The following is a 15,211-nucleotide window of genomic DNA, read 5'->3' as shown; positions in this document are numbered from 1 at the left end:
TTGATAAACAGCTTTAAAATTGATCAATTTTATATACTTAAAACCAGTACAGATAGATTTGGTTGTTGCATTTACTATAGTCAAACATAGTTTTTTAAAGTTTCGGTTTCTGTTGACAAAGGTTACTCTTTAATTACGGTTGCTAACTACAAACCGTTTGATCCAAGGCTATCTCAAACGTGAGGGGAAGCAACTATCCCCTTCTTCAGTCTGCTTTTTTTAGAGGTAATTAAAATTCATATAACAATGTTTCGAGAATGATAACCATCCCTTAAAAATTGCACCCCTTCAAACATTTCTCAGGAGGTGGGGCTTTCAAACAGACCGAAGAATCTTTGCACAATGCCGTGGGGCGTACACTGCTGTAGATCATTACTGTCATGTGCACATCACTGTCATGTCCAGTTCCAAGTCGATCGGAGAGAAAAAAAAACAACCTACCTATCTGCCGAAAACTTGTTGTCCCCTTTACGGTCAGATTATGTCTCCAATCATACAGGTTGAAAAAAATATACTTTTATTACCAAGAAACAACCTTCTAGAATTACCAAAGTTCATATGATGAGTGTTTGAAGGAATCTATACTATTGCTTAAATAATGACCAAAATAACACTTTTTTTCTCTTAAATAGTGAAGTTATTTGCAAATGAAGAAAAATCAAGGGGGTGAAATGGCAAACTAAGAAAATTAACAAATTAACATAACTTACCGTCTTTGTGCCCATCTAGGGAACAAATAAAAGGCTTGGCAAATACTCTTTCAAGCTTGACTGAATTCAGAGCTCTGGTGTACTCCCGCGCCACTTCAAATGGATGCAAAGATGGGTCATAGTTCCTATGAATTTTGTGGATATCATGCTTGGTTTCACGTATATACTCATCTGGATTTCGTACAAGAGTCTTAATCTTCATTTGAACTTGTAGTTCCACTAGAATTAAAAACGTTTTACTAAATCTGTAAGTACTTTACTTAAAGGTTATAGCTTAAACTTATACGTAAATAATGATTGGAGTTCAAAGCATGGGTGTAGCCAAAGTTTTACCTTAGGTAAAGAAATAAAAATAGGTTACCTTCCTATACTTCTGTGGTGAAAGGTATGATAAATTTTTTTTTGTGACTCCTCTTTTCCAAACCAGTCAGATTATTCCTTATTTTTTCGAGAAAAATAGACCTGTCTTTCTAAGAATAAGCCCACTATTGCTTTATGTTAACAAATACTGAGCAAAAAATCTAAACAGATAAATGAAGGAAAACAAATAACTATGACTTTTTAAAACCTGTTTAGGTTCTTTCATGAGCATGGGCACCGGCAGGGGGGAGAGGTAGGGGGGTGTATGGCTCCATGGGCACCCATAGTCTGAATCTTAGGGGGGGCTTACCTGGTCTAATCGGTACTTCCAATGCTTAATAATTGAAATCTCAAGACAAAATATCATAGGCAGCGCGACAGCACTGCCTAAGTAAAGGGCGATGTGGGCACAATATATTGTTGTTTTTTTAGACCATGGCAATTCTTATAGAAAGAAATGTCATATGAGCTTCAATAGGAGCTCATGGAGGGTAGCCAGCTTCCCCTTCCCCACGTCAATCACTTCCCCAAACACATCCAATCAAAATTTTAAAATAGCCATTTTGTTCAACGTAGTTTAAAGGTCCGGAAATTATAACTTTGAGAATGACAACCCCCCCCCCCCCCCAACCCTCAGGGAAAGGGTGGTAATTTATGCTCTGGGGGATATAAGTTTTTTTTTTATAGAAAGGGTGGTCGTATAAACCTCGGAGGGGGTCATTTGATTGGTAGTCCGAAGTTCTACTGGCCTTTTTAACAGTCAAAAGTAATTGGAGGTCAACCAGCCCCCCCCCCCCCTACACCAATCATTTCCCCAAACACATCCAATCATAATTTTTGAGATAGTCATTTTGTTCAGCGTAGTTGAAAAGTCCAGAAATTATGTCTTTGAGGATGACCCCCCCCCAAATAGCCCTCAGGGCAAGGGTTGTAAGTTACACCCTGGGGGCAGAAATGATGGTCGCATAAACTTCAAAGAGGGCTCATTGGATTGGTAGTCAGAAGTTATTGTGTTCTTTTTAAGAGTCAAAGTGATCAGGGGGCCGATACCCCCCCCCCCAAACACGCACGTGTTGTATTTTCCCGAAACGTATCTGATAGAAATTTTAAGAATTTTAAACTTCGAAAAGGATTCATTCGGTTGGTAATTAAAAGGGCTAGTGCCCTCTTTAATAGTCAAAAGTGATTGGAGGGCAACCCTCCCCCCAAGCTCATTATTTCTTCAAACACTTCCAATCAAAATTTCGAGACAGTTATTTTGTTTGACGTAGTTTAAAAGTCCATAAATTATGTCTTTGAGGATGAGAACCCCCTCACAGTCCTCAGGGCAAGGGTTGTAAGTTATGCCCCGAGGGGCATTTAAGCTTTTTGTGGAAACGGTGGTCGTATAACCTTTGGAGTGGGCTCATTGGATTGGAAATCGGAAGCTGAAGTGCCATTTTTAAGAGTCAAATTTATCTGAGAGCAGCTATGCCCCCCCCCCACATCATATTTTCCCCAAATGCATCCAGAAATTTTGAGATAGCCATTTGTTCAAAAATAGTCCAAAGATCACATAAAAAGGCCTTTGGGGTTGAAGCAACACACCAGAGTATGGGAGTAAGGGTTGTAAGTTATGCCCCAGGGCATTCAACGTTTCTATGAAGAGGTGGTCTTGTGAACTTAAGAGGAGGCTCATTTGATTGGAAATGCATAGTTCTAGTTCCATTTTAAAAGTCAAGCACGATGGAGAGAAAATAGCCCCCCCCCCCCCCTCCTGATATACTCTTTTCCCCAAATAAATTCGATCAAAATTGTGAGACAGCCATTTTGTAGCCAATAGTCCAAAGAAAATATAACAATGTCTTCAGTAATCACATATAAGAAATATTTTTAGGCGGATATTGAACTAAATCAAAACAAACTATGAGCATATGGACTTTCAAAAAGGTGACAAAGCAATATCTCAAGAGCAACTTATATTATTAAATTAGACCTTTAATAGTAAGCTGTGGGGGGTTTTGAACTAGCCAGAAGGCACTATGTGTATACTTTTAATACTACAACTACAGATACTGTAACTAATGACGCTAAGAGTGATATGGTGAAACTTCTAGGAAGCGTTTAGGAGGCGTCCCAATTAAACGAAAAAATGTATACATGCAGGTTTTCAAAAAGGCATATAAGCAATATCATAGGCACCATCACGGAAATATCATTGAAACATTTAAAGAAGCTAATTCGAATCAAAAATTAAAAGTTCTAGTATCCTTTCTAAGAGTAAAAAGGGACTGGAGGGCAATCAGCCCGTCTCTCGAGCCGATTTATTTCCCAAACAAATCCAGTCAACATTTTAAGACAATTATTTTGTTCAGCATAGTAGAACGGTCCAGCAACTATGTCTTTGGGGATATTGGGCATGTCAAACCCCCACAATTATACAATTGGCCCATCATACTATATAACTAAATGTTACTTTAAAACTAAATTAAAAGGTTGTACGCTCAGGCAAGTGACCAGGCATTCTGACTCAGTACAGCATTCTGACCACCACTTGCCTGTTTGCGGTTGAGAATAAGATACTTCAGCAATATATCGAGAACGACTGGGGGTATTAAGTTGAAGCTTTCGGGGCTACTATATTACTACTTCGACTCTTACAATTTAAATAAATAAATATATTATAAGTTTATCTAGGTTGTCAAAGAGCATAGAAAAACTCTTCTGGGAATGATATTAAGTTTTATTTTTTCAGATCAACTTGAGGAGGTATAAAATTAAATTAAAAAATACTATTTGTGTCAGGATTAAAAATTGTAAGAGAAGTTTCTCCAAACATACAAATAGCAAGCCAAACTATGGATTCTTATGAAAAAAAACGAAGATATAAAATATGATTTTTTCATGAAAATGACTATCTTAATACAAAACGAAGAGAAATTAATCTAAAAAAAACTTTTTCCAAAACACAAGTCTTTCAAAGAAAAATGAAGAGCTCCATTAAGCCAAAAATGGGCAGAAATGAAGTCAAGTAATCTTCCAAGCATAAAACTACCACAAATCACTATCAATATAAAAATGAAATCCAAAACGAACAGAAAATTACAATAAATAGCTGAGTAAAAGTCGAAACGAGCAAAAATTAACATTAGTACGGCTGATAACCCCCTTGCCTTCTAAAGACCATAACATAATTTGCGCTTTACTGAAAACAAAATATGTTTAAATGTATTCACTTCTTTTACTTTAAGAAGTATATATCAGTATGGGTAGATTAAACTGACAATCCACGGTCATTCGTTTTTTTTTTTTTTTCAGTAAAGCCTAAATTATGTTTAGGTCTTGAGAAGGTATGGGGGTTGTCAGCTCTAGTAATGTTAATTTTTGATCGTTTTGAGTTTTACTCGGCTATTTATTAAAGTTTCTGTTCGTTTTGCATATCATTTAGTTGTTGATAGTGATTTTTGGTAGCTTTACGCTTGGAAGATTATTTCTGCCCATTTTCTTCTCTTTACTTTTCTATGAAAAACTTATTTTGTGGAAAAAGTTTTTCAAATTAATACAAATATAAGACAACGTCATTTAGCCATGAGGGGGGGAGGGGGAGGCTGGCACCCTTTCCCCTCCCCCCTTTAGGGGCGCTCATGCATGGACCCCCCTGGAAATTTGGGACTACATAATAATTATAAGGAAACCAATGGAAAAAGAGAAGAATAGGGAAAAACAATGGAAAAAATGTTTGTTGCCCAATTGCTGGCTGACTGCCAATAGATTTTGACCCTTAATAAGGAAAATATAAGTTCTAATTTGTGACTTATTGACCCCTTTCCAGTTTTCCTCAAATATTTTTTCTATATGATTTGGTTGGAGTAATAAAAAATATCTAATTCTTCATAGTAATGAATGGTAAGTATATACCGATCCTTGTGAATAACGAAAGTATAAGAGCCTAACTATTGATAACATTCAATCGAAGAATCAGCTTTTTATGGTGATCCTAAATATGTATTAGTTTATCAGTAATTAGTGGAGTTATTAGTACACAAGAAAATTCGTATAATTATAGAAAACACAAGGAAAACAACTTAATAAGGGGCAAATTCGATAAAAATATGCCGTCAACTTTTGCTTGCATTGCCAGAGTACCCATGACCTGATATATGAAGCCACTATAATCAGAAATGTTTCCCCTGAACTGAATGCTGAAATTTTTTTTAATTCACCCCTGAACGGATACATTTTTGTAAAAGATTTAATTTTTTATTGTTATGAAGTATAAAGGTGTCAAATATATTGGTTTGTGTTATTCAAATTAAATTAAAAATATTGAATTAAAAAGTTTTACTTGATTTTCTTAATCTTAGTTTTAATTTTTAATTTGAACAAACTACTTTGATAATGCGTTACTTTTTATAAACGCTGAGTATAAAGGCATTAAATATTTTCGTGATTGATAACCAAGTTCAAAACTGTCGATATTGTAAAAAAATATCCGTCCAACACTTTGGCATTGCTCAACAGAATTGAATGCTAGAAGTTTATATTTTAGTTTTTGTAAGTAGGCGAGGTATTGTTTTGTGTATTTTTTTTTGTAATCACTTACTTTTTTCATTTTTACATACTTTTACTTTAATTGACATACTTTTTCCATTGCCTTTAGAAAAATGTTTGTCTCTAAGCTTCATTAAATAAAAACATAAAGTTTTTTTCAACTGAAAGTAAGGAGCAACATTAAAACCATTGTTCAAAGCGAAAGGACCTGTGTGTGATTTGTATTACATTATCTAAAACCTGCTACCTACAAACGCACAGTGACCTATTGAATGAAATTGGATATGATTTGTTGGACATAATTAATGAACTTGATATTGAATGAAATTGGATAGAATTTTTTGGATATTTGGACGGATGAACCGATCATAAGGTGATTCATAAGCTCACGTTGACCTACCTATTCAAAGTTAAGTGTAGTTTTTTGTCTATTTGATAGTACATTTCAATGGTTCAGTTCGAAAAGGATGCTGTTGTTCTAGCAAAATTCAGAAGTTATCCACCATGGCCCTGCCGAGTGTTGGACATAATTAAGGCCAAGAACAATAAAATATTTTACGTTGTATTTTGTTACGGAAGCCATGAAATCGTGACAACAACAGCCTCACAGCTTTCGAACTTTGTTAGCATTTCAAAGGAGGCTAAGAAGAAAAATGAATTAGGCGTTGCGAACGCTTTTGCGGAATTAGCTGATTTTCCTCATAAACATCTTGAGATCACTGGTTCGAGTTTACCAAATACATCGGTGGATTCAGTAAACTCTGTTTTTATCGGACTTGGACACACTTAAATCCAGTATCCGGAATGATATTGAAAAAGAAGTTTGTAAAAAATTTGGAATGTCAAATAGTGCGGGTATGTTTGACTCTATTGTTTCTCAGATTCACGACTCTATACTCGTTCAGTTTTCGACTAAGTTTGATGAGATTGAAAACAAACTAAGGGCTCTCCAAAATGCAAACCTAGCCCTGAAAAATAGGGTTGAACTGCTTGAAACCCGTCTTGATAATATAGAGCAGAAAAAACTACTGAATCAGCTCGTATTTCAAGGTGTTGACCATATTGGGGGTCTTCCCATCTCTAAGTGTGTATTGAATGTGATTACAGATAAAATGCAAATTTCTGATTTTTCTTCTACCACAATAGTTTCTGTATTTAAATTTCGAGCAAATTATACTGATTCGGACACCATTTTAAATGCAAAAAAGCGTCCTTTGCCTGTGTTGGTTACGTTCAAATCTGCTGAAATTGCAAGAAAAGTGTTTGCATATAAGTCAAAGCTTGCTCGGTCGGAAATTTTTGTCACCGAGTACCTAACATCAAAAAAGAAACAGATTCTTGACTTGGCTAAGAGTAAGCTTGGAAACAGAAATGTTTGGTCGAATTTTTTTTTTTTTTTTTTTCCTTCTTCTTTCTGCCTATCAGTATGTTTTTTTGTCGTAAAGGTAATCACCCTCTTCAATGAGTGCGAATATATATTATGACCCTTTGAATGAATTCGAAAAAAAACCGGTTTATTCTTGGAAGCCAAGCTCGTGACACACTTGCGGGGGATGATGAATGCATAGATAATTTTTCGTCGAATTGTCGCCCTAGTAATTATGTGAATCCAAATAATCTTTATGAGTATTCAAATCCTGCGAGTGCAGAAAGAGCGATCGTTTTCTGGAATTGTCAAGGTCTAAGAACGGCATATTCTTCTTTATGTGAGATTTTAAGTTCCCTAGATAAGAAACCGTGCATTGTAGGCCTTTGTGAGACATTTGTTTCTAGCAAGTCACTGCCATGGGATTTTTCTTTCCCAGGATATATTTGCGAGCGAAGAGAACGGACAACCATGGAGCGTAGCGGTCTAGGCCTTTTGATTAGTGAAGGTACCCAATATTGAGTTAGGGATGACCTTTCCCTGTGGCTTGAAGGTAGGATCGAAACACTTTTCATTGAAATAAAAAATGAAGGGGAAAGGAACTTGATTTTGGGATTAATTTACCAAAATCCGTCATGTGATATTAGTTTTTTTCTTGATGAATTTGAACCATTGTTAGATAAAATTAATAATGAAAATAAAAACAAATTTATGATGGGAAATTTTAATATAGATTTAATAAAAAGAGCGAATAGCTCAGATTTTGTTAATATGATGGTGTCACATGATAGTTTTCCTCTTGTGACTATTCCAACTCGGATTTCGCATCTCTCGGCATCTTTCATTGATAATTTTTTCGTTAATGGTGGATTGCTTGAAAGATCCCAAGCAGATGTGGTCGTTTCCGACGGCTCGGATCACCTTCTTTTAATAAGTAAAATAAAGCTAAATCAGTCAAATGAAAATAAACGAAATGAAAGGACTTAGTTTTACCGTGAAATGAATAATAAAAACCTAAAGAGTTTCGCACATATGATGGATGAAACAAATTTCTCGAGTGTAATAAAGGAAAAGTGTCTAAATACTGCATATGATCTATTCAGTGAGATAGTGACGAATGTAATGAATGAAACATGTCCCTTTGCGAAGAATAAACCCTAATAGAAATTTTCCTAAGAAACCATGGATATCAAAAGCTATTCTAGTTTCAAAAAAGCAGAAAAACAAACTTTATGTGAATTATTTAAAAGATTATTCAGATGATAATTTTATAAATTTCAAGAGATTTCGCAATATTTTAAATTCAGTATAACGGAATGCTCAGAAACTTTATTTCCAAAATGAATTTCATGAAAATCAAGGGGATATGAAAAATACATGAAAAACAATAAATAAACTTTTGGGTAAATTTCAGAGTAAGGAGGAGGTAAGAGTCATGGAGACAACAGGAGGTCGTCTTACCGATTCTCAAGACATATCTGAATTTCTGTGTGGTTATTTTGCAAATGAAGGAAAAAGACTCTGCGATCAAGCGCGGGCTAAACTACACACATCTGCGAGTTTTGGATCTGTCATTAAAAGACAGCCTGTAAGTCAGAATTCCTTTGAGTTTGCAAGGTATTCGGAACGGGAAGTGGCACGATTCTTGGGTACGATGAAGTCAAGCTCTAGTGGGATGTACGAGTTTTCCCTGAAACTCATAAAGGCCGCAAAAACGAGTGTCTTACCTGTGTTGACGCACCTCATCAACCTTTCTTTAGATCTTGGGGTCTTCCCGGAAGCACTAAAGATTGCAAGAGTGATTCATCTTCATAAAGGAGGGAAAAAAGATGACCCATCGAATCGAAGACCTATATCTATTCTCCCATTTTTCTCTAAGTTGTATGAGAAAGTGGTACATCCCTAGTTAAGTTATTATATTGAAAAGAATAAAATTCTAATGGAAAATCAATTTGGGTTCAGAAAAGGGCTATCTACGGATATAGCAGTTCTGAAATTGGTTGATTGGATTAGTGATGCATTTGAAGCTGGTCTCATACCTGTAGCTGGGTTTTTGGATAATAATGAAAAAAGCGTTCGATACGGTGGACCACTCAGAGCTTATTCAAGCTCTTGACTCGATTGGGGTGAAGGGTTCAAGTCTGGAGTGGGTTTCACCGTATCTACACAATCGGTATCAGATAGTTCAGAATGGGTCATCTTTATCTTCAAAAAAGAAAGTAGAGTGTGGGGTCCCACAGGGGTCAATCTTGGGACCTCTACTTTTCATTATTTTCATTGATCGAGTGAAACAATACCTGCCAGAGGCTGGTGTCATCCTGTTTGCAGATGACACTTTGCTCTTTCTGGCAGCGCCTTCACTTGATGTTTTATATAATAAAATTCATAATGCAGTTTCTGAATTTCTAACTTTTTCTCAGCAAAATATGTTAACCCTAAACTTTTCTAAAACCTTTTTCATGATAGTTTCTAGACTTTCGTCTAGTGCTGGAAATGACCATATCACGGTTTAAGAAAATGTGATAAAGAGAGTAGCAACAACGAAGTATTTGGGGTTTTTAATTGATGAAAACCTGTCGTGGAAAAACCATTCAAGTGCAATAGCTGAAAAATTAAGCAGAGGCCTTGGGGTGATGCGAAGAATTATAAATCTAGTCCCAAAAAAGATCCTGAAAATGATTTATTTTTCTATATTTTACCCATATATTAGCTACGGATGCTCTATATGGGCAAGTAATTTTGTAACATGTTTTAAAAGAGTACAAAAACTTCAGAATAGAGCTGTAAAATTATTATCTGAATTTGATGATTCTGATGAGGTTCCTGCTTATGAGCATTTTAAAAAGAATAAGTTAATGGATGTATCCCAAATTCGAGATTACCAAGTCGCGATTTTCTCGTATAAATATTTGAATCAGCTGCTCACCCCTGCTTTTGAAAATCTTTTTACTTTTAATAGAGACCGTCATAATCATAATACAAGAAAAGCTAATGACTTAACTCATGAGTTTAGGAGCACCACTCGGGCATCTTTTGTGATTCTTCATTATGGTCCCCATGTTTGGAATATATTGCCCGAGTGTGTGAAAAATGCGCCTAGTCTTCCGGCTTTCAAGTCACGGGCAAAGAAGTTTCTTTTATCTCGTTAGTGAATTTGGTGTCAAGCCCACTCCAGATTGTCATTCTATTTAAGGTATTTCCCCGATTTAGCTTGCTTTTTTTCTTTTTTCTTTTTTTTCTATCTACTTCTTGTCTTTTCCTCTTTCTCTCTTTTTTCCTTTAATCCTTCATCAGATAATTTTCTTGTGTGTTGAGTAGCAAGGTATGAATGTTATTTTAATTAGCTGAGAGTGATAACCTCGCTTGCCCTTTCAAGCTTATTGTCTTTCTTGGCAGGCGAAAGGCAAATAGTGTTTGTTTTCTTTTTTAATAAATGTATATCTCATGTCTCATATCTCATCTCATAAAAAACCTAAAAGGAACAGAAATTATTACGTATAATAATATAATAGTATAATATAATATAATATATATTGAAAACCCGTCGTATACAATAAATGTACAATGACAGAGTATACAAAAATACGAAAAGAGGAAACAAAACGATAATAATAACAACAAAAGCAACAACTTCTTAAATAGTATACAAAATAGTACGAAAAGTGGAAACTGAAAGATAGCATACTAAAAGATTACAACAGAAAAAACAACTTATTCGAAAATAGCAATAAAGACAACAAATTTTGAAAGGAAAAAAAAAAAAAAAGAAAGAAAGAAATAAATAAAAAGGGAAACAAAAGGGAAAATTAAACAAGCAAACTTGCCCACACGTGCTTTAGAATTGCTGGTTTTGTTTTTTGCTGAATAATAAGTGTCTCAACAGCTAGATTTGGGTCCGCTAGGTTATAGTGCCGAATCAGAAAACTATTTTTTGTCCAAGGTGGCAATTTTAGTAGGTACTTTGCAAAACGGAAAAATATGGAGTGGATTTTAGACTTTTCACGGTTTGCCAATAATTTCTAGAAAAGGGTGACATACACTATATGTGGCAGAGCGGTAGCATTGTAAATAATTGTCAGTAGTGGATGGTTAAATCTCAGAGTGGATTTAACGATCAAAGCTTAGGAACTGGATATTCTGCGTTCAAGATGTGAGATCAGGAGGGAATGGGTAGACTGTAATGAGGAACATAGTGGAAGCCCCAGATATACTATTTTATCAACTGGTTTTACTGAACAATCACCTAGTGTGATATTAGTAGGAGGGTCATTCTTCCAGTTATAAAGCAAAACTTCCGACTTTTGGGAGTTAAATCTCAGACCGACTTTCTCGTAGTTGGACTGCAGACATGAGAATATTTCTGAAAGGCGGTTAAGCGTCCGACTGAGATTCAGCGTGTCATCGGCATAGCATACTAGGGGGATGTCAATGGAACTGAGAATGCATGATGAAGGACAGCTGTCTTGAGGTTCAATAATGTAGTTATTGAAGAAATTGGGGGATAAAACTGCTCCATGATGGGCACCCTTACGAACTGGTATCAAGGCTGGCCATGGGGCTGACGGAAGGCCTTTATTGGGAGGGAGCTTGAGTTGCATGCGAAGGTGAGAATAAATATCATAGAAAGCCCGGATGATATTTGAGTTCACTCCTCTTTTAGCTGAGTTTAGCAACATACGTGCATGAATCAATGAACCAAACGCTCTCTGCAGGTCCAAGCCCCCGATCGCTAGACTTTCTCCTGATTTGTGTGCATCCAGGAGTGCATATGCAACGACATGGAGCGCTTCCGCACAACCAATGCCGCGTTGGAAACCGAATTGTCTTGGTGGACTACAACACAGTTTTTCTCATCTACGAATGGACTACAACTCATCTACGAATAAAAGTTCAAATAACTTGCAGAAAGTGGTAGCAACCGTGATTGGACGGAAAGAGGAGCATTGCATGGTAACCTTTCCTTTTTTAGGAACTGGCGTAAGATCTCCAATTGAGAAAGTGGTTGGGACAATACCCTGAATGAGGATAATCTGCATTAGGAGGGTTACATGACTAATGAGAGCGGGCCCACCACTTTTTAGATGGAGTGCACTGATCCCGTCAATCCCAAAAGATTGTTTAGGTTTTAGGTGAGAGATGGCCCTACATACAGCTCCCTCCGTTACAATATAATCACTCCGAGGAAAACTATCTAAGAAGTCGTCCAACTCAGCTTCGTATCTTTCGTTGAGGGCTGGGTCAGGAGGCGAAAATTCTGACCCATAATATGCGTACCATTCAGAATCAGGGATAGCAGATGCGGATAAAGACTCATCGCCTTTAGAGGACAGAAAACGCCAAAGCAGAGAAGGATTAATTTTGGCCCGTGTAGATTCGATATCAATCATCTTGTTTCTGTGAGCTTTTAGCTCCTTTGTGAATTTTCTTTTTGTGAGCAGGCGGATTGAATTGACTACCCCCGAAAGGGGTCGTCCACAAGAAACCCAAATTTGACGCAAAAATTCAGACTTTGAATGGGTATCCACTAAATCTGGATTTTCAGACCAGCCAGGAAGTGTATGATGACGAGGTCTACTTAGAGGGACGGCAGCTCTTTCAGCACAGCAAAGGGCATGGCCAATTTCTGCGCAATAAAAGTCAACTGATAGTTGTGTTTCGTCCCTTGAAAGAGCAGTTAATCCAGAGAGAAGATGGAAAGGGACACGGATCTTACTAAGGACTCTGGCGGCTTCTTCTTGAAATAAAACAGGGTAAATCTTACGCCAATCACGGCGAGACATAGGAGGTGTTTTCGAAGTTGTTTGCGTTTGTGTATCTGAGCTGTGGCAAAGAATCTCGGCTGAGAACTGTATTGGTAAGTGATCAGACAGCTGAAAATCAAGCACAACCTTGACAGGCGAAATCCTGAGATTTGCGGACGCAACGACGTGATCGACATCTGATGTGGACATTGAGGTGTGTACATGTGTAAAATTTAAATCTTTGCACTTGAGGTCAAACTGGTCTCCAAAAATACTAAGCAACAACGTAGAACGTAAAGACTTAGATAAGAGCGGTTCATTCAAGTCACAATTGAAGTCACCAACTAATATGCATTCAAGGCTTAATGATCTACTATGGTTAATACACTGTCTAAGTTTATTAGTAGAATAAATAAAAGTGCGCTCCGAACATTCATTGTGGTAATTCTTTGTCAAACATAAATAATGAAAACATAACCCTCAACACTAATCGCTAGAAGACTATCATTGACTTTACTTACACTAGATCTTAGAGTCGAACGAACGAAAATGGCAATACCAACGGAGGGTTGTCCTTTTCAACTTAGCTGCTTCGCTGATACTGAATAGACCGATACTGAACTATTAAAACTAAGAATATTTTTACTGCGGCTTGTGACGAAATGTTCTTGTAAACAGACAACTTCATTTTGCTCAAAAAAAACATCTAAGATCGGAATTTTATTCGTGAACGAGCCATTAATGTTCCACGATAAACATTTAACTGCATAAGCTTCAGATGTCATTTCTTTTGTGGATTACTATTTGAGGGACATTTTACACTGTAACACGTGTGACTGCCGATTTGGCATTCAACGCAGAATGTCGGCTGTCTGCATGGTTCATCTCGCGTAGAACGATGTTCACTTGAGGCACATCTAGAGCATACAGGTTCAGCCGTAAACTGGGAAGCGAGATGACCGATTTTGTGACAGTTATAGCATCGTCTTGGCAAGAACTTAAACGGATCAGCAGGTAGACGCTCGTAGCCGATAATCACCGAAACACTCAGAAATTGTTGGAGCTCACTGAGAGTGTTAAAATGCCCTTTGAAAGAACGGGATTTTCCGCACTGTTCAGTCTTCGTACTATTCGGGATTAGATTTTTTAGTCCTTCCCAGTTTATATCCTCAGGGACATTTCGAAGCACAGCTATGTGCAGGGGTTCTTGAACAGTAATTTTGAGATCGGGCTTGGAAGATTTTGCTTTCTCAACAATTTTCTCTGCTGCAGCTTTCGACCTGACCACAAGCTTCCATTCGTTTGCAGATTTGCGAAGTTCACTAATGTCATTTGTATTTTCACAGAAACGGTCTATGAAAGCTTTCCGGTCATTTGGGCCATTGAGCTCCTTGGGGGGATTTTTCAAGACGACAGAATAGGTAGAGTTTCTGGGCTTGGACGTTTCAGGTGCACTACGACTGCTTGTGAAAATACTGGTGGCTGGAGCGGACTGGGTGGCCAAAAAATTATCAAGCTTCCGAGAGAGTTCATTTACTTTGGCAGTAACTGCTGCATTCACCGCATCTCCGATGACCGGAACCGAGCAGGGGTTAAAGATGACAAATTTTGGCATGCTCACATTATTTTTCGCAGCTAAAACTAGAATTTTGCATATTTGAATGATATTGTCTGCATCTTTAGAGTAGATAACAAGACGATTCGTAATATTCAACTCAGTATGAAGGATTCGCTTTGCCTTTATAAAATCTTCATGTGTATAGAAAGCAACACACGCTTTTACGATACACTCCAATTTTATTCCATCTGTTAGTGCTCTCGTTACACAATTCAGTAACGGATTCAAAATAATTTTTTCACTTTCAGCCATCGTAGTTCTAAGCGTAATTAAATCTTAAAGTAAAGTCACAAAACAACGACTTGCCCGCAAGGAGGCTTTTTTAAGTCCCCCCACTTTCCAATAAACGCCTTCTAATTATCCAAATGAAAACTCAATCCAATCAAGCAAGGCATCATATGTCTGCACTCTCAATATTATAATATATTCCAAAGTTAATCCGGCTTAAAATTGAACTGGTGTATACCGGTCAGATGTCAATGACGAAATATATTTAGTCACTAGCGTGAACACCTCGCTGTTCACGCTACAGTTTTTCGGCACTTTAAAAAAAGTTACTTATTGTTTTAATTAAACGACCCTTGTGTTTCCGGAGTTATTTTTAAGGAATTAGGAAAAAATTTAAACTTTAGCATAAAGAGCGAAATGTTGAGGAGGGGCAACCCCCTCATATACGTAATAATTTCTCTCTACTTTAAGTTTTAATGATGCTCTTTAATTTGAGCTGAGAAAAATAGTTTTTTTTATTTAATTTCTGATTGTTTTTTTTAATAACGCCAGAATATCTGGCTCCATCTAGAAGAGAAAATCCCCCTCCCCACACAAATATCCTCGGGAAAATTCAATCCTGGCAAAAATTTACAATTACCGGACAATTACCCTTAAC

At 36.8% G+C, this 15,211-nt stretch overlaps 1 protein-coding gene across 2 annotated transcripts in view; it reads right to left on the bottom strand.

Annotated features, from left to right (window-relative positions):
* LOC148950396 (DDB1- and CUL4-associated factor 13) overlaps positions 1 to 15,211 on the bottom strand; it is a 58,189-nt gene that overhangs the window by 20,301 nt on the left and 22,677 nt on the right. For both annotated transcript variants that reach the window (XM_089091584.1, XM_089091585.1), the window contains exon 2: positions 711 to 929. In XM_089091584.1, coding sequence (XP_088947710.1) covers positions 711 to 912 — 202 coding nt within the window. In that variant the 5' untranslated portion in view covers positions 913 to 929. The remainder of the gene's footprint in view (positions 1 to 710; positions 930 to 15,211) is intronic.

Source organism: Artemia sp. Qi Xiang Cuo, chromosome 7 (genome assembly GCF_049724085.1).
Source record: "Artemia sp. Qi Xiang Cuo chromosome 7, ASM4972408v1, whole genome shotgun sequence".
In the NCBI taxonomy this organism is placed as follows: Eukaryota; Metazoa; Arthropoda; class Branchiopoda; order Anostraca; family Artemiidae; genus Artemia; species Artemia sp. Qi Xiang Cuo.
This window is presented reverse-complemented; position numbering and strand designations above follow the sequence as displayed.